We start from the raw sequence: 20,389 nt of genomic DNA on the forward strand, positions 1-20,389 counted from the left end.
CATTAAAAGTAGTTCCTTTTGACAAAAGGCCATATTTAGGAGTGGATCATGTAAATACTGAATATACAGTATATACAATAAAACAACAACTTTCTATTATCTCCAACCTGTTTGCTGGATATATTGTCATGTTTGGAACATTTTCAGTAAACGTTATAGATATCTAAGCAAGGAAATCACAGTAGATCAACAGCAAACAGAATCATGCTAAGTTCAAAGACAAGAAATTCCCTTTCTTTCACTCTCCAAAGCTCAGGTTTAAGCAAGTCTTTTCCACCATATCAAGACGCATAAATGCTTGAAGTTGCAACCGTATAATGAATTCCTTTCTGTGTTAAAAGGCAACTGACCAGTGAAGTGTTGCTGCTAATTGATGGCAGGATACAGCAGGAGATATGTGGGTGAATAAGAGCTTTATGAGTTATCAATAAATCGCTCCATTATGTTTTAGTGCGGGAAGAGCAGAAAGGAGAAACTTAAGATTTTATGGCCCATTTACATCCAACCCCCAGCTACGGTAATGAGATATGGGTAAAGATTAAAAAAAAAAAATGACATCCTCCAAGCAACTGGCTGAAATAAACGATCTGTCGGGTTTCCAGGCGAAGGACAGGAGGGACATTTTTTTGCAAAAATAAAACTCAGGGTTGCAGAGCAGTATGCCTCCTGGACGCCTTAGTTGAAGAAGGGGGGGGGGGGGCTAATGCATACCATAAACTCTGTGGAGAGACTTTATATCCATTCAAGCCTGAGAAAAACTTGGTATCCTTGTGTCACTGAAGATAAGGATGTTATGGACCAGATGTGGAAGACTTTGGATGGATTACAGTCTGCTGCATAGAACTGAAAATGTTCCTTTGAAACTGTACTTACAGTTTAATTCCACATGGTGGCATCAGTGAGCAGTTTCAGCATCATGTGGAGCAAACTTTGTGCATATTAAGTAGTCAAAAAAAGTGTCTCCATTTTCCTCTACTTTCTTTTGAGGGTTATGCTCTGGGTTTGATGATGGGCTGTCTGCTACTGTACTGGTCCTTGGAGCTGGTTTCCTGACAGCTGCTGTCGAACAGTAAGCTTTGAGCCAGCAGCATCGCCCAGCTTTCTCCAAACCACCTGCCAGGCAGAAAGTACAGCTGTTGGAATTCAGTGGGAGGCAAGTAGAAATCAAATCGCACAGAGAAGAGGGTGTGATTGATCACTAAGTCATCAAACTATTTTCCAAGGAATAGAGACGCTAACCTTGTTACACCTAAAGGTTCAAAGCTTTTCATTACATCAAGTCTTCATACCATCCGATTTTTTTTTTGCTTTTTTTTTTGCATCTGAGGTCATGTTCATCTAACGGATCTTACGTTGCACATCTCCCTGACGATGGCTTTCTCCTTCTCATTGAGGTCTTCATCATGTTCCCTTGAGCTCTGGCCATCCAGCTTCTCATGAACCTCCAGCACCTAAACACACTTATAGTCAATGACGTATCGATGAAGCTGTTCTTCACAAGCTGTAAGCGTAAGACCTTACCTTCATGGCATGGACGACAGCTTCAGGTTTCTGTCCCAGAGGAAGGTAGAAGCCTGTGGGGGACATTTCTCCACTGGAGTTCTGAGGATGGTTCTGGTGAGGACAAAGAAAGGATCAAAATTTAACCCAACATGAGGAAAATATGTCTAACTGTTGGCAACAAGTAGAGAGGAAAGAAACCGCAAGCATAACCTTAACTGAAGTCAGAGACACACAATGATTTTTATTAAAATGTACCAGAACTTACAGGAAGAAGAAAGCTACCCTAAAAGGAAGAAGCTGATCTGATGAAGCAGCTTGTAACAGGAAACCTGCTGTGTTTGCATTAACTGGCAAGAAACAGTCAGCTGATTGGTCTCATCAATAGGTCATAATGTTCTTCAATAGAAATCAGATCCCAGCCTGAGGTGTTGGCCTGTCCCAGACCACATCTGGGTTGAGCGGCACAAGGCGCTGAAAGTTTTCACAACTTTTCAAAAAGAATGACTGTTTGCACCCTAGTTAGAATATAAGAATGCTTGATTTAAGTACAAGCCATTGTAAAAACAAAGATTTCTCTCCAATCAAAACTATATCAGAAAATATTGCAGACTTTCAAATCAGCTGCAGGATCATTACAGAAAGTCTTTGTGTTCAGTTAAATAAAACAAAAGTTTGCATTTAAATTGGATCATTATTTGATTAATTCAGAGTAAATCAGTTTTGCTAATGGTTCGTGGTACAGTCAACAAGCTAAACAAGCCACCTTTTTAACCGAGACTGTCTAAAGAGCTATTTACCCAAGAGAGGATGTTTAATTGGTTCACTTTGACCCTGCAGAAATTACCCCAATTCAGCAAAGAGAGCAGCTAAAGTTGGTTAGCTACAACTTTAATCAGATTTGTTTTCTATAAAAGCAACCCAATGAAAATAGGTCCATAATAAAAAAAGATGCATTTATACAACAAATTGACGTTATATGTCATGTCTGCAAAGATGATACAGGTCTTTACAAACTAATGCATGTGTTTTAATTATGAAATTATGCTTTATAATTAAAACCCTTTGAAAGCGGCCTGCAGAAAAAAACATCAATTAAATAATCTATAAAATAAAAGTGTGAATTACCTGCATCACCAGCAGTTTGTTTTCATCCTCCAAGATCCTCACCTTGTTTTCCAGCTCTCTTATGTAGCAATCTGATACATCTAGAAAATAAACCCAGACATATTACATTAGTTCTGATTTTGTTGATGCTTTTTAATTCCAGCTTGGTGTAAACAACCAAAGGCCTCATTTTGCTTCATCTTCTGCCAGTTTCCTTCCCATAATGCATGTTTTCTAAATGTTGGAACCCACACAAAATGATCCGCAAACACAGCTGAGAACCACATTGTTGATTTTTGTAAAAGAGATTCCAGTTAATCCAACTAATCCTGGAGCAAAATCACAGTATTTACCAGGACCCAACCCCAGTGTTCGAATGCATGTGCTGATTTCGAAGCACGTTTCCAGCAACGTGGAGGAATTTCTGGCTGAAAAGATCTACTTAGTTTGTCAGTGAATGAGGGAATGAAACCTGTTTGATCAACTTTCACCTACAATAAAAAATGCATAACCACAATCGTTTTGAAGGTATGTTTTTGATTAGAAATTAAAAATTGGGATCCTAAGCAGATGTTTTTGAGTTGCCACCATATATGATGTTGTTGCTGAAGGGCACGGCTAACTCACATGTTGTTCGCTAATATCTGTCTGACAGATCCTTTTCCTGTCAAGAGTAATTGCAACTTTGGGTGTTCCAGGATGAGTCTCTGCAAGTTTGACCTGAAAGATTAACTTAAGAATAAGGAAAAGTTGGTCTGAAAATCAGGATCCGTCTGCACAAAAAAGAACTTGAAATGAATAGATTAAAGGCATTTAGACATAATAATAGTCAACACAACAGCACAATAGAGTGTTAAATATATAAAAAAAGAATAAATAATGATAAAGTACATTTACAATGTACATTAACACTAACCATTGAGTAAAAGCTCTTGTAAAACTCTGTGTAATAGAACAAAACATAATGATCGTTTTAAATCATTTTAATTGTTAATGTTGTAAATTAAATGAACAGGTCGATCCTGGGCACATATGACACACTGTATCAAGAAATAAAAAGTTTTAATAGTTTCAAAAAAGTGCATAATAATGAAATCAAAATAAAAAGATGTATGGTTTTTAGATCTATTCACTAAGAATATATATATACCTAAATACTATTTGTTTTAAATGGCTGACTATAGAGGTATTATTTGTGCTCACTGGCCTTGATAAAAGATTGGAAGAGAAAAGCCCCCTGTGCAGTTTGCCATAAGCCATGTCGGATGCAGAGCAAACAACTGTACATCTCCCTGAGAACACAGTCCCCCCTCCCGGTGTCACCCGATAAAGGCAGTCTATTATGATTCTCCCCTTTTGGACTTCTTTTTGAGTTTATTTTTGATATTTCACTTATTTATCTCATTCTGTTTTGTTGGTCACTGGTTTATTTTCCATCTTGTGAAAAGAAACCAAACTAACTACCATCTCTGTTGGATAATGTCTGCCACCCCATGCATGAAGCTGTTGCAAAGCTAGAGAGCTCCTTCAGTGACAGACTACTGCACCCTAAATGCACCAGGGAGGGTTATCACAGATCCTTCCTCCCAGCAGCTGAGACTTTATAACTACCTACCCAAAAAACTAAATAAGTTGTTACATTCATGCTGATTTTGCACAGTTTCTATCTTAGTCAGTTAAATATCATGCTGCTGTCATTTTGCACATCTCTGATGTTGCTGCTATTTTCTAATATCCATTACTGTGAAAATGTCCATAGCTGCATATTGGTCATTTATTCTCCAGGTGCATACAGTATAACTTCTATTGTGAAAACCCTTTACAGTACAGTATTTTATTGTTTATTTGTAACTCTTTACCTTTATGTGACAATTTTTTATATACCGGTAATCTTTTTGCTGCTGTAAACACCAGAATTTCCCCATTGTGGGACAATAAAGGGATTTTCTATTCTATTCTATTTTCAAGCTGGGTTGCATTTCTTGAGTTATTCTCTGTTTCCCCCTTGTGCTAGTCTCCTTTCTACTTGGCTCCCTTCTAGTTACTTCTATCCACACCTGCTCCACATTAGCTCATTAGCCCATTCTTTGTTCTGTTTCCAATATATATGCCTCCTCTGCAGGTCATCATTGCTGGTTTCTCGTTGTTACTTGGCTACCTTATATGTGTTTTCCCCTCAAGTCTCCTGGTTTTTGATTTCCTGTATTTTGTTCTTGGATGTTGTTTCTGTTGCCTGTCTGACTTCATTAAACCTGCAAGAACTCACCTCTGCCTGCCTCATCTCTGCATTTGGGTCCTAAATCAACCTCCACCCTATGTTTACAGAATCATTTTTTCCTCAGCAGAGACGATCAAATCCCAGAGTTGAATATAATGGAAGATTCCAAAGGAATACATTTAGGTCTGCAGTATTAAAATGAGAACGTCAACACTGCTATATAACGTGGCCTGAAGAAAAGCTCACATCATCAGCCTGTTCTGACCAACTGATTTGCAGCAGAGAGACTTTTTCCTGGAGTCACTGAAAGCTGTTCTGAACACAAACATCAGCTGAGACTGCAGATTTATCTGGGAAAATGCAATATGGTTCCACACCCACTTTGCAGTAACATGATGCCACAATTCAATTCTTGCCATGTAAACAGACTTTCATAAATCTATTTTCATCAAGCACGACAGGAGTGAATTACGTGAGAGGCCTGGCTCGGTGCTGGTAACTCCTGGAACAGAAAAACAAAATAACTCATTCAGTCTTTAGCAGATTAGTTTCAGATTGGATGAGCAGGGTTGGTTGTGCGCTGGGCTGAGGTATCATCAGGTTGTTGATTTGTTCCCCTGTATACAATCACAGCTAACATCCTGGGAGATGTAGTCAAAGTCACTGCTGCAGAGAAACTGCTGACCTCACGTGCAAACACCAGACCAGACAGTGCTGACAAAATAAAACAGAGGGCATCCTTCAATTACAGACGGTCAGCACAGATCCAGTTAGCCTTCCGGAGCCAATGTGTCTCCTCATAAAGACGCAACCTCGTTTTTAACCTGCTTCACTTTCCCTTTAAAGCAGAAGACTTCCATCACTGCATGGCAGCTGGTGCAGCAACAATGAATAATAGTCTCATGTTAAATTTAATTAAAGCCCCTGGTGTTTTTGGTCAACTATTCAAATGTAAGATGGAGGTTAAATGTCAAAGTATCTGAAGCTTAAAGTTCTGTCAGAATGGATGAAAACAGGCTGATAATGTCTCACATCATACAAATACACAAATGTATGTATGTTTAAATACTAACAATATTTATCATACATCTGATAGGATAAAAAAAAATACAATATTGGTAAAAAACAGTTGAAAATATATAATCTAAGTTATTTGTTTTAGCAGGATGTTTTAGGACATAATGTCAACATTGGACAGTCGAGTTAAAACTGCTCAAAAGTTCAGATTCAATGTTTTCTTAAGTAACTAACATGCTATTTAAACACTTCTAAAAAAGCCACCCTCATGGCCGTCCCTAACCAGTTGATTTCTTGTTCTTATGTTAGCACAATTTACCAGCCCTGGAATGTGCAGTTCTCCTGTAAACCAGGGGGTGGCACCAGTTAATTTACTAATTACTCTTATTTAAAATTCCAATTGTTACTATAGCAACCATAAACTGAAACTATCTAACATTAAACATGACAAATACAGAAATCTCCTTTCAGAACTAGTATTTATGGGGAGAAAGGAAAGTTATACGTCTCAGCAGGTCATCTAAGAGTCTTCAATGTAATTAAAGAACAAAAGCTCAAACTATTTAATGCATATGATTAATTCTATTGATGGTTATATGGTGATTAATTTATACAGCATACGTTAATAAATCAGTGTCTATATTAATAAGCAAGGTCTTAATAAAAATTATTTTTTTTGATAATTTGGATGTTATGCACGTTTATTTTCCTGTTGGTACAGCATAGATCAACCCTGAACTGGTTTAGTCTCCTATTGGTTTTCAGCCACCCTGCCGTTTACATTGGACCCTGCCTGGCCACCCTTTGAATATTTTCTGACTCCGCCTACTGCATCCAATAGGAAAAACTTACTCAACTCAGCTGGAAAACATTTATTTACTGAACAGAGATGTTTAGAGATTTAATTTAATCTGTGAGTAAAAACAGTTGAAAAGCTATTCATAAACAGAATAGAGGAATTCTCAATTTTCTTTGAAATATTGGAAAATGTAATTTTTTTGTGAGCCCATTATTGTACAATCTTGCCCAATGATCTGGGTGCAATGTTTCCTCCTTAATCTTTAAAATATAAAATAAACCATGGAGCTAAACTATGAAATCTCTTTGAGAACAGCGGTTTCAGAAAAGCCACAAGGTTTGTTTCTAAATCCAACCATGCGATCAAAAAAATCAAATAAATCTAACTAACTGTTGGAAAACAAGAGCAATATTAAAGCAAAACATATTATTGGTTTAACGGACAGATTAAGTGGATTTAAAATGATGAACGAGTGGTTTAACTCCCCAGCCTGTAAACATGTTTGGACTGGTTAAACTGGTAGTGGCTGATTTTTGACACAGTTCATCTCTGTAACCGAATGGGCCACCTGGAATATTAACATTTTGGAAACATTATCACACATTAAGATAGTTGCACGAGGATTTTTATCATGAGATTAAGGTTTCTTAGAATAAAAAAAAAAATGTCAAGACCTATTTAGAGAAGAAATTATTTCTTAAAATAAACTGTGTTCTGTTAGTTTTAAACTCATCAATCTTTTAAAATGACTGTATTCCTCGCTTTTATTGCAGAAAATATTTCAATGTTTATTTGAATTTTTGCACGGGTATCTTTTGCAGTGTCTGCCTCCGCTGCCTTGCAACAAGAATTTCTTTAGTTCAAATCCCACTCAGAGGTCTTTATGCATGAAGTTTGCATGTTTCCCATTGAACATGATGATTAACCAATTAATTTGAGTTGCACTAATGCATAAGTGTGTTTCCTGTCTTTTTTTCGATTTCAATTTTTTTCAATTTCAATTCAGTTTATTTATATAGCGCCAATTCACGACACATGTCATCTCAAGGCACTTTTCAACCAGACCATCAGTCAAATTGATTCAAAGTATTCTATCTAAGGAAAACCAGTTGATTGCATTGACTCAAATGCAATCCCCCACACTGAGCATGCTTTTAGCGACAGTGGAGAGGAAAAACTCCCTTTTAACAGGAAGAAACCTTCAGCAGAACCAGGCTCAGTGTGAGCTGCCATCTGCTGAGGCCGACTGGGGTTCAAGGAGATAGAAGCAGAGATTTTGGTGTTTTGTCTCTCTTTGTGAACCCTGCCTCTAGCCATATGACTACTAGTGAAAAACAATCGATGGATGTGTACCAAGAAGCTATGATTTATGAAGAAAGATTCCGTGATTATCCTCAGTCTGCTCCAGATGAAACCATCTGATGCATCTCTTGAGAGAAGCACTGAAATTGAGGAGATTTTTCTCCTTCAGACTTTTCCTTAAACCTAAAGCATGAATTTAGTTGTTTGAATAAGCACCTAAAGTTTAAGTTGAAGAGAGAGAAAGATAGACGCGCTGGCAGAACCGTTAATAAGGTTACACCTCTTTTCAGCCGATACTTGAATATCCCCTACACAGTAAAACATTTTAACGGTACTGATTTGTAGATGATTGATTAAGAATCCACCAGGAAATAAACAAACAACAACTAGAAAATGGCATTATTGTACTGAGGGACTGGAGCTCTAAGCAAAACTGGAAATAACCAAGGATAAAAAAAAAATGGGAGAAACTCAATGTATAAAATATTTTTAACTCTAGTAAAAATGTAAACATGTCTAAAACTAGAAAAACAACCTTCACTCAAGACAATTTATGTGCACCAGTGTTGCTAACAGGACTAGCCAAATCTCATATTGATATATCGGAAATCTCTAAGACATCACTAAAAAAACGAAACTGGAATTTATTGGGCTGCATCTAAAATACTAGATAAAAACAATCCACTTTAAAGTTTATGTTAGCCATTTGTTAATACTAAAGGGAACATTTGTTCCCATACCTAATGTTGTCATCTGGTGTTCTCTGAGTAATATCACATGATCAAACCTTTTCTAACGTTACACAATGCAAAATAAGTAAGAAAAGTATACATGATTTATGTTGATATCGGAGTATTTGATTGGGCAATCATCAAAGCTGTACTGCAGAATAAAAAGCTGAATTGGGACACCCCTAGTGACAAAAAACAAAAACAAAAACAATGGATGAAATAAAATCCTTATTTTGGGATACTTATCTCTCAAATCAAACAAGGGATAACAGCCAAAAGACATTACAGAAAAAATCCTACACTCTATTAACTTTTTCCTCATTGTTAGCTTAATGGGGTTTTTTTCTTAACGACATGTCCTGAACTTCTGTCTCTGTTCTGAATAACATATTTTTAAAATGAGAAAAATTACTCGTTAAACTGAATAATAATAACTGGTTAAAAAATATATTTTTAAATTTAAAATAAATATATTTTGTTTGCAGATGACTCAGTTATGTCGTACATTAAACGAGGAGTAGTTTTGCCATAAATCTTTGCAGGAACTGTGCTGAAATTTGTAGGTTTCTCTCTTAAGAAGCACCTGGCCCTGGTGGCTTTTCTCTAGCTGCATCTCTTTTGCCCCGGCCTCACCAGAAAGACCCCCTCCTCCCCATAAACCCCAGTTTAACCCCCGTTTATGGCTAAAACATCCCAGCTGAGTGTATTCCTGGCCCTGTTAGTTCACAACTCTGCATCTGAACTGATAAAACAGACATCATCCTAGGCGGGGGCCCCATAAAATCTTATTCTGACTAGGGGAGGGCGAACTCTAACCCCTATGGTTCCACAGAGGATGGGACAGAGAGGACTGGGAAGGGGGGGAGGTTATGGGAAGCTTTACACAGCCAGTCTTTGAAGAACGGCATCCCTCATTGTCTAACACATAATGCCGGGAGACAGATGGCCAGGGCAAAGGGAGACAAAAAAAAACACAAATGTTCGGGAAAGAGGCCAACTGGGAAAAAAAATACCACCACATCACTGGGAAAGAAAGAGAAGCTCTGCTTCATGGTACTACGGAAGCTGTGCCACCTTCAGTTGCATTTTACAGCTAAAGCGAACTAATAGATTGTTAAATTTGGATTGATTTTAAGTTGATTTGCTTAGGATGTCAAACAGGTTCATCTCTATCCTGGGTTTGCTATAACTTAGAGAAGGCAAAGACAACAGTTACTCTGGATAGCATTCATTTACACAAGTAAAGGAACTTGCTGTTATCTTTCACTTCAAAGCAAACCTGAATAACCTGGAGTTCAATAATAATTAAATGGCCTATTTTCCATGTCAAAATACTTTGAAATACCATTTAGGTGAATTAGCTCTATAGGAAAAATACTAAACCAAAATTAAGGTAAATCTAAGTCTACTTAACTAAACTGGATTAAACCTAATTAAGACAAACATAACTGCAAAGAAATATTTAATGAGTGGAAGTAAATTATTTTTAAATGAATTAACTAAAATGAAACAAACTAAACAACATTCAGCTGAACTAAATACATCGAATTAACTAAATTTAATTTTTTTTAAATCAACTGAACTGAAACCAAAAACGGAATTGTTTTGAAACAAAATTAAACAAAATGCGTTTCAAGTGAACTGAATAAAGTTAAATTGAAAAGTCAGGGCTGCTCAATGGAGCAGTGGGTAGCACTACTGCATTGCAGCAAAAAGGTTCTGGGTTTGATTCCTGGCCCGGGTCTTTCTGCATGGAGTTTGCATGTTCTCCCTGAGCATGTGTGGGTTCTCTCCGGGTACCCTGGCTTCCTCCCACAGTCCAAAAATATGACTGTTAGGTTAATTGGCTTCTCCCTTAATTGTCCTTAGGGGTGTGTGTGAATGGTTGTTTGTCCTTTGTGTTGCCCTGCGATGGACTAGCGACCTGTCCAGGGTGTACCCTGCCTCTCGCCCGTAGACAGCTAGAGATAGGCACCAGCACCCCTCGCAACCCCAATTGGGACAAGTGTGTCAGATAATGGATGGAAAAAAGTCAAACCACCCTTTAATTAAATAGAAATGCACTAAATTATACTGAAATGAAATGAACTGAAAAAGCTCATTTAGTTGAACAGATTAAACTGCAATAGACCTGGAGTGAATCAAATTGGACAAAAACCAAATGCATTTGACCAAAATGATGTAAACAGAACCAAACAGAATTCCTCTATTTTGAAACTAACCTTTAAATTAACTTGGATTAGTCTGCCTTCAACTAAATAAATAAAAATGAGTGGAAGTCTGCTGCAATGGACTGAGCTGAATCAGATATTGCTGCAGTACATTTCCATATTATTTTACTCCTCCTGGGCTATCAGAGTAAAATGGAAATACTCCCCAGCGCTGTAAATATATGACAGCAGGAATTCTAGAAGAAGATTAATCACCTTGAATAAAAACCTCCACATTCCTGGCGGTGCTGTAAGAAACTCAAGCAATGAAGAGGAGGCAGAAGGAAAAACTCAAACTCAGCACAAACAGACCCTGAAAGCCCCACAGAATGCTGGATATGCACAATACAAAGCATCAATGATTTATCTGTTCTATGCTCATGTTCCTCAGTGTTAATTGCTCATTTGGCCTGTTTAACCACCTCACCAGGCTCATTCAGGCAGGTGGATTTTTTCCTCTCAGGTTGGTTAAAACAATGCTTCTTTATCATTTCATCGTCAGAGTTTTTTTTTTTCCCCACAGGGATTCTGGGGATCTGTAGCTCTGGAATGTGGGGAGATATCACCAAGTAGCTTTTCTACAATAAACCCCTTTGAGGGAGAATTTAACCACACAAACGATTTCTTTGTGCTTCCAAGCGGTGATGATAGGAACTGGCAGTTTTAAAAAAAAAAAAGCAAACCTTTAAATGCAAAACTGTACAAAAGTTCTGAACCTGCTGTTATTTATCTATCTTAAAAACATATAACGACTCCTGATTTATCATTTAGGGTATTAAATAACATTTTATTCTTCGCACAGCTTTCAGCTCTGCAATGTTTTAGCTTTAGCTATTTTATCACTGTCACAAAGCTAACCCCAAAACACTCTCAAGTAGGAATCCCCAAAGTCAGACCTCAAGGGACGCTGTCCTGCAGGTTTTTATAGGTTTCCCTGCTTTAGCACAGCTGATTCTGATGATTGCAGTTCAGCAAAAGCCTGTTAATCATCAATCAATGAAAATCAGCTGTGAAGAAGCAGGGAAATCTTTAAAACCTGCAGGACAGTGAGGATGCCTACTCTAAAACTTCAAAGTAAAAGCATCTCAGTATGATGTGTGTTGGTCAATGTTTGGATGAAATAACTACAGCCACATAGAAAAAAAGTGTTGAAATTTGTACTTCTGTTCATATTGGGTTCTAGGACTGCAACAGACGAAAACATTTTTTTTTATCTTAAATGCAAAATGTTTTTATTTTTTGTTTACAATTTTTGATATAATTACTGCTCTGTCAACTAAAAGCATATTTTACAGTCTCTAGTCTCCATTTAACGATTAATCTATTAATAAATTAGTTGATGATCATTTCAATAATCGATGAATAATGATGTGATTAATTAAGGTGAGGACGGTTGTTTTGTATCCAAACAAGATGGAGGCTCTGGGCAGGAGCAGTCTAAGCTCCTAAGCTTGTTGGTATTCTGCAATCTGTGAGTATTCGAGCAGAAGTAAGAAAACTCCTGACTTGCATCTCCACAGTGACTGATCCTCCATCTGTGCTCTGTCTCGTGCTGTCACAGCTAAGGTGCTAAATCCTCATTAGACCTGACAAGGTAATCACGCCGGGACCATCTGTGTCGACCAGACAGTGGAAGATCAAGCAGGATGGCAGAGACCATCTGCCTCTAAAGTTCTTCTCTTATCACCTGCTCTTTATTCCTGGATAATCACTTAAGATTGAGAACTAAAATAGAAAAATACATTTCTATCAGTAACTCTGATAAAAAGGGATATTTATACATAATAAATCAACTCATTCAACACCATATTAAATAACTAAAGGGTTTAGCTCTCTTAACTTTGGTCATAATGCCTCACATCTGATAAAATGCCAAATTTCATTTATTTAGAAAGTTATATTATTATTAGTCCAATAAAAACATCTTTATTAGAAAAATTGGGCCCATCTGAATGTGCAGTATATGTACTCAACATTTGATCAGGGATTCTTTTGCAAGGATTGTTTCATCCAAACAATTTGGTATGGAGTTTGTCCCTCAGCACTACAAAAAAAACAATAAATCCAAAATTGTAATTAATGTACAGTGGATGGGAAAAAAAATAGGACAGCATGATATTAGGAAAGACACATAATATGTGTTCATATTGTGATAATGATATAATTTGCAATAAATGTAAAGAAAGAATTAAAACCATTTTTGGTCATTTTGCTTTGGGTTCATAGAAAACCTCAAAGTTTTATCTTCATGGTGTTCTAACCACCTTTCCATCTTTTTACCTTCTAAAACTATTTATGCTGGATTAAACATCAATTTTAACTTAAAATATCATAGACATACAGATCCTACATGCATGGTGTGTAGCTCATTAGGTAAAATGCATTTCAGTTCTTAGCGATATGCATACTTTAGTCCAATCTCTCGTGTTATGCTCCCTCTGCTTTTTCTGATCATAGTAGCTTAATCTGGTCTGTTCCTGTTAGGCTGTGACACCATCCTGGAGAGAAATATCAGCTGTGATGCTGCCATCAACACCTGTCCATATAGATGTTGGAGCTCTGCCATTTTTTCAGTGTAGTCCTGTTTCTCTGACTGTGACTAACTGGATGTGCTCTCTTTCATCTTCTGAGGTGGGAGCTGGCTTGGAGCTTGTCTGCCGGGCTGTGTGTTTCCTGGACAGGGCTGCCTGTGGAGCTGGTTGGCAGTTGCATTTTGCATCTCTGCTTCTGTCTCCTTGAACCTCAGTCAGCCTCGTTAGATGGCCACTCACACTGAGTCTGGTTCTGCTGGAAGTTTCTTCCTGATAAAAGGGAGGTTTTCCTCTCCACCGTCGCTACAAGCATGCTTGGTGTGAGGAATTGCCTTTGAGTCAATGAGTTGATGCAATCAACTGGTGTTCCTTAGGTAGAAAACTTTGAATCAGTTTGACTGTATGATCTGGTTGAACTGTCTCTTTAAAGTGCCTTGAGATGACATGGATTGTGAATTGGCGCTTTATAAATAAACGGAATTTAATTAAATTGAATACTGAGTTTTGCTATTGCGATAAAATTTGCATTATATTGTGCATCTCTATAGTAATTTAAAGGATACTATTTTTGCCCTCCATGTAAATTCAGAAACAACCTAGTGGAGTTTGTTGGCTTCCACACTCTTAAATTGGGACAATATAATGGTGATAACTGATATCTGCAACCAACATTTAAATTCTCCTCAACATGAGCTAAACTTCGAGCAGGCCTTCACTTCCCACTGCTGATGAAAGAGCTGCCTACTGTAGATCCAAATGATGACATGGAAAAGATCAGGGTTTTAAAGCTTCAAAAGAGAAATTAGACAGATTATCTGTGGACCAAGCAACTGTTTTGTTTGTAAGATGTAGTGGAGGCGCGCTACCCCGGCTCCCAGAGCATGCAGCCTGAACATCTCCTTAAGATGCCCAGATAATGTGAACAGTCAGCATTTTTTGGCATCCTTGCAGAAGATGTCAGTGACTGTCTACTGCCAGAGGCGTAGCCAGAAAATGTTAATAAGCATGGCAAGGCAATAACCAATGGATGAAAGCTAATAGGTGTCAGAACCTCAGGGTCCATCTACACTGTTCCAACAGGAACAACCACAACATCCATATTTTGTAAATAAAGACTAACTATACTTTCCTACAGCCTTTCCTAACAAATAGATGCATATATTTAAACAAATGTGGTGATTAATTAAAAGTGTAGAGGACAAAATTTCTGGGGCGAACATCTTCTCCATTGCATTACCAAAAATTCTTCTGCATAAAAAATATATTTATATGTACTAATACCTACATTAAATGGATTTTCAAGTTATTATTGAAGTAGTTATTTATTGATGATTTCACTGATGACTCCTATATGACTTAATTTTCTTTTTACTTCATATAAAACAAAAATATCGTTCTTAAAAGAGCATGAATTCTGTATATATCAACTTTAATGTTAGTATTTTTATGTGCATAAACACATCGTTTTTGTTGTCAAGCAGTTGTTAATATATGAAAAATTCAAATGTTTAATAAGTTTGAACAATCCCCTTTGAGAGTATTACTGATGCCACTGTGGGCAAAAAAAAAAGGTAGGGGTGGCCACTGATTGGCTGAGGGTGGCAATGGCCACCCACATCTACCTCCGCCCCTGTCTACTGCTGTGCATTAGTAGTTCTTCTCCCCATGGCTGCATGATTAGTAATGTGGTCTTAAAGGAATAGTACACCCAAAACATGATTAGCCTTCATTTTCTACTCACCCCCATGCTGAACAACACTCTGGAGTACTTTTTTGATATCTCAAATGCATCTGGAGATCTGGGAGGCTTCTTGCTGTCTGCTGACATTCAAATAATGGAGGTCTATGGCGCCCGAGGCAGAAAGGTCCATAAAAGTCCACAAAAGATGTGTCAATATTCCTCCATACTGCTCGTCCAATGTATTCCAAGTGTCCTGAGTGGGTAGCGTCCATAATTTACTCGAAACGAAGTCATTTAGAATGTTTTTAGAGCATAAACAGTAGTGTATAGGATTTCCTGAAAGCTCGTTCACGAGTCTACGGAAACCGCGGCAGACCAAACCAGATGAAAGTGCGCATTCAGCTCGGCAAAGAACTCATGCTCTTCCTCAACACTGAAGTCCTCAGACATTTTTCTTTCGTTGTTTCTTTCTTTGCACAGGTAAACAGCACATTTCTTCTTCTACGCTTGCATTATCGGCAGAGCAGACGCAGAATGCGCACTTTCATCTGGTTTGGTCTGCCGCGGTTTCCGTAGACTCGTGAACGCGCAGGCGCGCGCTTTTAGGAAATCCTATACACTACTGTTTATGCTCTAAAAACATTCTAAATGACTTTGTTTCGAGTAAATTATGGACGCTACCCACTCAGGACACTTGGAATACATTGGACGAGCAGTATGGAGGAATATTGACACGTTTTTTGTGGACTTTTATGGACCTTTCTGCCTCGGGCGCCATAGACCTCCATTATTTCAATTTCAGCAGACAGCAAGAAGCCTCACAGATCTCCAGATGCATTTGAGATATCAAAAAAGTACTCCAGAGTGTTGTTCAGAAGGGGGTGAGTAGAAAATCAAGGCTAATCATGTTTTGGGTGTACTATTCCTTTAAAGAAACGTTTCTTTATGACAGACAGTGGCGGTTCTACACCAAATGTTCCAGGGGGCTGAAGGGGGGGTCAGCGTGTGGGGGCACAGAAAAGCATGAAGCAAAATAAAGGGGCAAGGTATTCAAATATATTAAAAGAGCTGCTTGAAGGGAAATTTCTTCAATTAGGTTTAACTGAAAATATTTATTTTTGGCTCAAAAATGTTCATTCGGATTATCGTTAAAATCAAAATAAAAAAGCAACTCAAGAAATTTTAAGTATATAAATATTTTTTTAAAAATCAAATAAAGGTATTATTTGGAATAGGTCAATATACTTTCATCATTTAGGAATTTTATATATTTTTAACTTAATTTAAGTTAAAATTATAGTTTTCTATGAAATAAGAATTAGAACTCAATAAAAACTGATAAATTCAGCTGTAAAAGTTTGAGTATTTTTTTTATTTGTTTTGAAAAAAAAAAACGACAGATGAAAACTGGGATCCTATCTCAATATCACTGAAGCTATCACCTTATTGCTTTTAAATAATTGGTAAAACTGAATTTTTTTAAAGAAAAAAATTAAATAGATCCAAAGGACCTAACAGAAACCATCCTGCTCCAGCGCATATCATCATTAGAATTTCTCTTAGTATTATGTCTTTAGTACAGGGGCCACAACAAGGGCCAGGACATGATCTACAGGGGCACTGGCCCCAATTGGCCCCTGTTTAGAACCACCCATGGTAAAATGGTAAAATCTATCACTATTTATAATTATTGAAAAGTAAAGGAACTTTGTAATGAGCAGCAGTCATGTCCCATTTTACCTGATCTGAACTCTGTATTGAGTGCAGAACCTCTGTGCACTGACAGATCATCCATGGACCTCCTCAGAGGGCCTGCCTTCCCCCCACAGCCCTTCAGGTAGGGGGGATGGTGGTCCGGACTCCCCCCGCTGCTCCCGTCCCCTCCGTCCCGGGGCGGCACCGGCCCGCTCAGGCTGGACTGGCTGTCGATGGAGCTCCGGGAGCCCGCTCCGTTCCTCTCCTCGTCCAACATGAGGACGATCTCCTTCAGCTCGGAGTTCTCCGCCCTCAGCGCCTCCTGCCCGGCCTCCAGCTCGGTCAGCTTCTGCTGGTACAGCCCCAGCTCCCTCCACAGCACGCCGGCCGTGTAGCGGCCGAAGCGCTGCCACTCCCGGGACACCTTCCTGTCCTTCTGTCGGTCGTCGTCCAGGAAGCAGCAGAGCTCCCGCAGCTCCTGGTTATCCTCCTGCAGCTTCTGGTTCACCTCCTTCAGGCTCCGGATCTCCTGGAGGTGGACCTGCAGGCTGCGGTTCACCTCCTTCATCAGTTTCCCATGCTCCAGCATCAGGTCCTTGTTGCGGTTCTGCAGAGCCCGCAGCGTTCGGATCAGGTCCTCCTTACCGAACCTCTGTAGGTCCTGGTCTGGGAGCCGGATCAGGTCCTCCATGTCCCAAAAGAGCAGAAAGTCTCCCAACAGGTCTAGAACATCTAAGTTATTATACAACCCAGGTCCATCCTGCGCAGGGAACCGAATCAGAACCAGAGGAAGTGAAGATGATTAAGCAGAGAAAATGACAGCCGGTTCCGAAAGTCCGAACATCTCAGATCAGAGTTTGCTCCTGATCCGGACTGAGCCTGACAACACGCACTGCTGTGAGAAACAGCGGCCTCTACAGGTAGAACCTGGGAAGGCACCCTTATAAAGAGGGGCGGTTCAGGAGATTCCAGACAGGAGGAAAGCTGTAGTTCCTAGGGCTTCAACACAGGGGCGGAGCTAGATGGGGGGGCAGGGGTGGCCATACCCAATCTGCTGCCACCTCTACAGTTTTTCCCATCTAAAGGCTGATTTATACTTTGAAACTAGGTTGTCTGTGTAGGTGTCAGTGAACACAAAGAACACCTCTCCCAAATGACAGGTGACTGCAGACAATGCCGCAGACAGGAGGCCGACTTATTTTGTTTTTATGACCGCAATTGCAGAAAACAACTCGTGAAGTTGGACTAGGAGAGCACGGTGCACAACCCTTTTTCCACCTGAATCCACGCTCTTTTTCGCCTTCATGTCCCTCCCTTGTCGGACAAACTTTCCCCTCTTCCTCACCGCCTCGGCCCTATCTAGACCCACAGTTAGTTCATAAAATAGCGCAGACCACGCTTCAAAATTTTGCATAACTCAAAAATGTCTGCGTCAAGCTCACTGCGACACACTGCTGCTGGGAGGATAACAAACCCTTAATACAGATGGTGGCAGCAGTAATACTCTCAAGCATGAATATTCAAAACATTTAAATTTTTTGTGGTTAATTATACAAATCAATATACTAAAATCAAAGATGATAAATACAGAATTCATGCTTTTTTCAGAACTAGATTTTGTGTTATATGGGATAAAGAGAAGATGAGGTGTCTCTGCAAGTCACCTAGGAGTCAATTTTAATAAAAACGTATCAAATAATCAATTTATGTAGATATTAGTGCTTGTAAATAACAATTTTATGCAGAATGTTTATTGATATAAGTAGGTAAGTAATGACGATGGAAAAGATTGACGCCCCAGATTTCAAACGATATCAAATATACCTTTTATTTAGAAAGCACGGATGTTTAAATATATGNAGAAACCATCCTGCTCCAGCGCATATCATCATTAGAATTTCTCTTAGTATTATGTCTTTAGTACAGGGGCCACAACAAGGGCCAGGACATGATCTACAGGGGCACTGGCCCCAATTGGCCCCTGTTTAGAACCACCCATGGTAAAATGGTAAAATCTATCACTATTTATAATTATTGAAAAGTAAAGGAACTTTGTAATGAGCAGCAGTCATGTCCCATTTTACCTGATCTGAACTCTGTATTGAGTGCAGAACCTCTGTGCACTGACAGATCATCCATGGACCTCCTCAGAGGGCCTGTCTTCCCCCCACAGCCCTTCAGGTAGGGGGGATGGTGGTCCGGACTCCCCCCGCTGCTCCCGTCCCCTCCGTCCCGGGGCGGCACCGGCCCGCTCAGGCTGGACTGGCTGTCGATGGAGCTCCGGGAGCCCGCTCCGTTCCTCTCCTCGTCCAACATGAGGACGATCTCCTTCAGCTCGGAGTTCTCCGCCCTCAGCGCCTCCTGCCCGGCCTCCAGCTCGGTCAGCTTCTGCTGGTACAGCCCCAGCTCCCTCCACAGCACGCCGGCCGTGTAGCGGCCGAAGCGCTGCCACTCCCGGGACACCTTCCTGTCCTTCTGTCGGTCGTCGTCCAGGAAGCAGCAGAGCTCCCGCAGCTCCTGGTTATCCTCCTGCAGCTTCTGGTTCACCTCCTTCAGGCTCCGGATCTCCTGGAGGTGGACCTGCAGGCTGCGGTTCACCTCCTTCATCAGTTTCCCATGCTCCAGCATCAGGTCCTTGTTGCGGTTCTGCAGAGCCCGCAGCGTTCGGATCAGGTCCTCCTTACCGAACCTCTGTAGGTCCTGGTCTGGGAGCCGGATCAGGTCCTCCATGTCCCAAAAGAGCAGAAAGTCTCCCAACAGGTCTAGAACATCTAAGTTATTATACAACCCAGGTCCATCCTGCGCAGGGAACCGAATCAGAACCAGAGGAAGTGAAGATGATTAAGCAGAGAAAATGACAGCCGGTTCCGAAAGTCCGAACATCTCAGATCAGAGTTTGCTCCTGATCCGGACTGAGCCTGACAACACGCACTGCTGTGAGAAACAGCGGCCTCTACAGGTAGAACCTGGGAAGGCACCCTTATAAAGAGGGGCGGTTCAGGAGATTCCAGACAGGAGGAAAGCTGTAGTTCCTAGGGCTTCAACACAGGGGCGGAGCTAGATGGGGGGGCAGGGGTGGCCATACCCAATCTGCTGCCACCTCTACAGTTTTTCCCATCTAAAGGCTGATTTATACTTTGAAACTAGGTTGTCTGTGTAGGTGTCAGTGAACACAAAGAACACCTCTCCCAAATGACAGGTGACTGCAGACAATGCCGCAGACAGGAGGCCGACTTATTTTGTTTTTATGACCGCAATTGCAGAAAACAACTCGTGAAGTTGGACTAGGAGAGCACGGTGCACAACCCTTTTTCCACCTGAATCCACGCTCTTTTTCGCCTTCATGTCCCTCCCTTGTCGGACAAACTTTCCCCTCTTCCTCACCGCCTCGGCCCTATCTAGACCCACAGTTAGTTCATAAAATAGCGCAGACCACGCTTCAAAATTTTGCATAACTCAAAAATGTCTGCGTCAAGCTCACTGCGACACACTGCTGCTGGGAGGATAACAAACCCTTAATACAGATGGTGGCAGCAGTAATACTCTCAAGCATGAATATTCAAAACATTTAAATTTTTTGTGGTTAATTATACAAATC

General features: G+C 39.9%; 1 protein-coding gene across 2 annotated transcripts; it reads right to left on the bottom strand.

Moving 5' to 3' along the window:
* Positions 1 to 935: 935 nt before the first annotated feature.
* On the bottom strand, positions 936 to 19,689 carry LOC107099131 (coiled-coil domain-containing protein 85C-A-like). Of its 2 annotated transcripts, none has more exons than XM_015397130.1 (5): positions 18,876 to 19,689; positions 2,629 to 2,708; positions 1,522 to 1,614; positions 1,353 to 1,451; positions 936 to 1,113 (listed from the first exon to the last, which is right to left on the bottom strand). In XM_015397130.1, the coding sequence occupies exons 1-5, from the start codon at positions 19,519 to 19,521 to the stop codon at positions 1,021 to 1,023; spliced, it is 1,011 nt and encodes a 336-aa protein (XP_015252616.1). In that variant the 5' UTR covers positions 19,522 to 19,689; the 3' UTR covers positions 936 to 1,020. The 2 variants fall into 2 exon arrangements, with proteins under 2 accessions (XP_015252616.1, XP_015252615.1); XM_015397129.1 differs by lacking the exon at positions 18,876 to 19,689 and adding an exon at positions 16,837 to 17,650.
* Between the last annotated feature and the right edge of the window lie 700 nt (positions 19,690 to 20,389).

This window comes from Cyprinodon variegatus, unplaced genomic scaffold (assembly GCF_000732505.1).
Source record: "Cyprinodon variegatus isolate N-32 unplaced genomic scaffold, C_variegatus-1.0 Scaffold838, whole genome shotgun sequence".
NCBI lineage: Eukaryota > Metazoa > Chordata > Actinopteri > Cyprinodontiformes > Cyprinodontidae > Cyprinodon > Cyprinodon variegatus.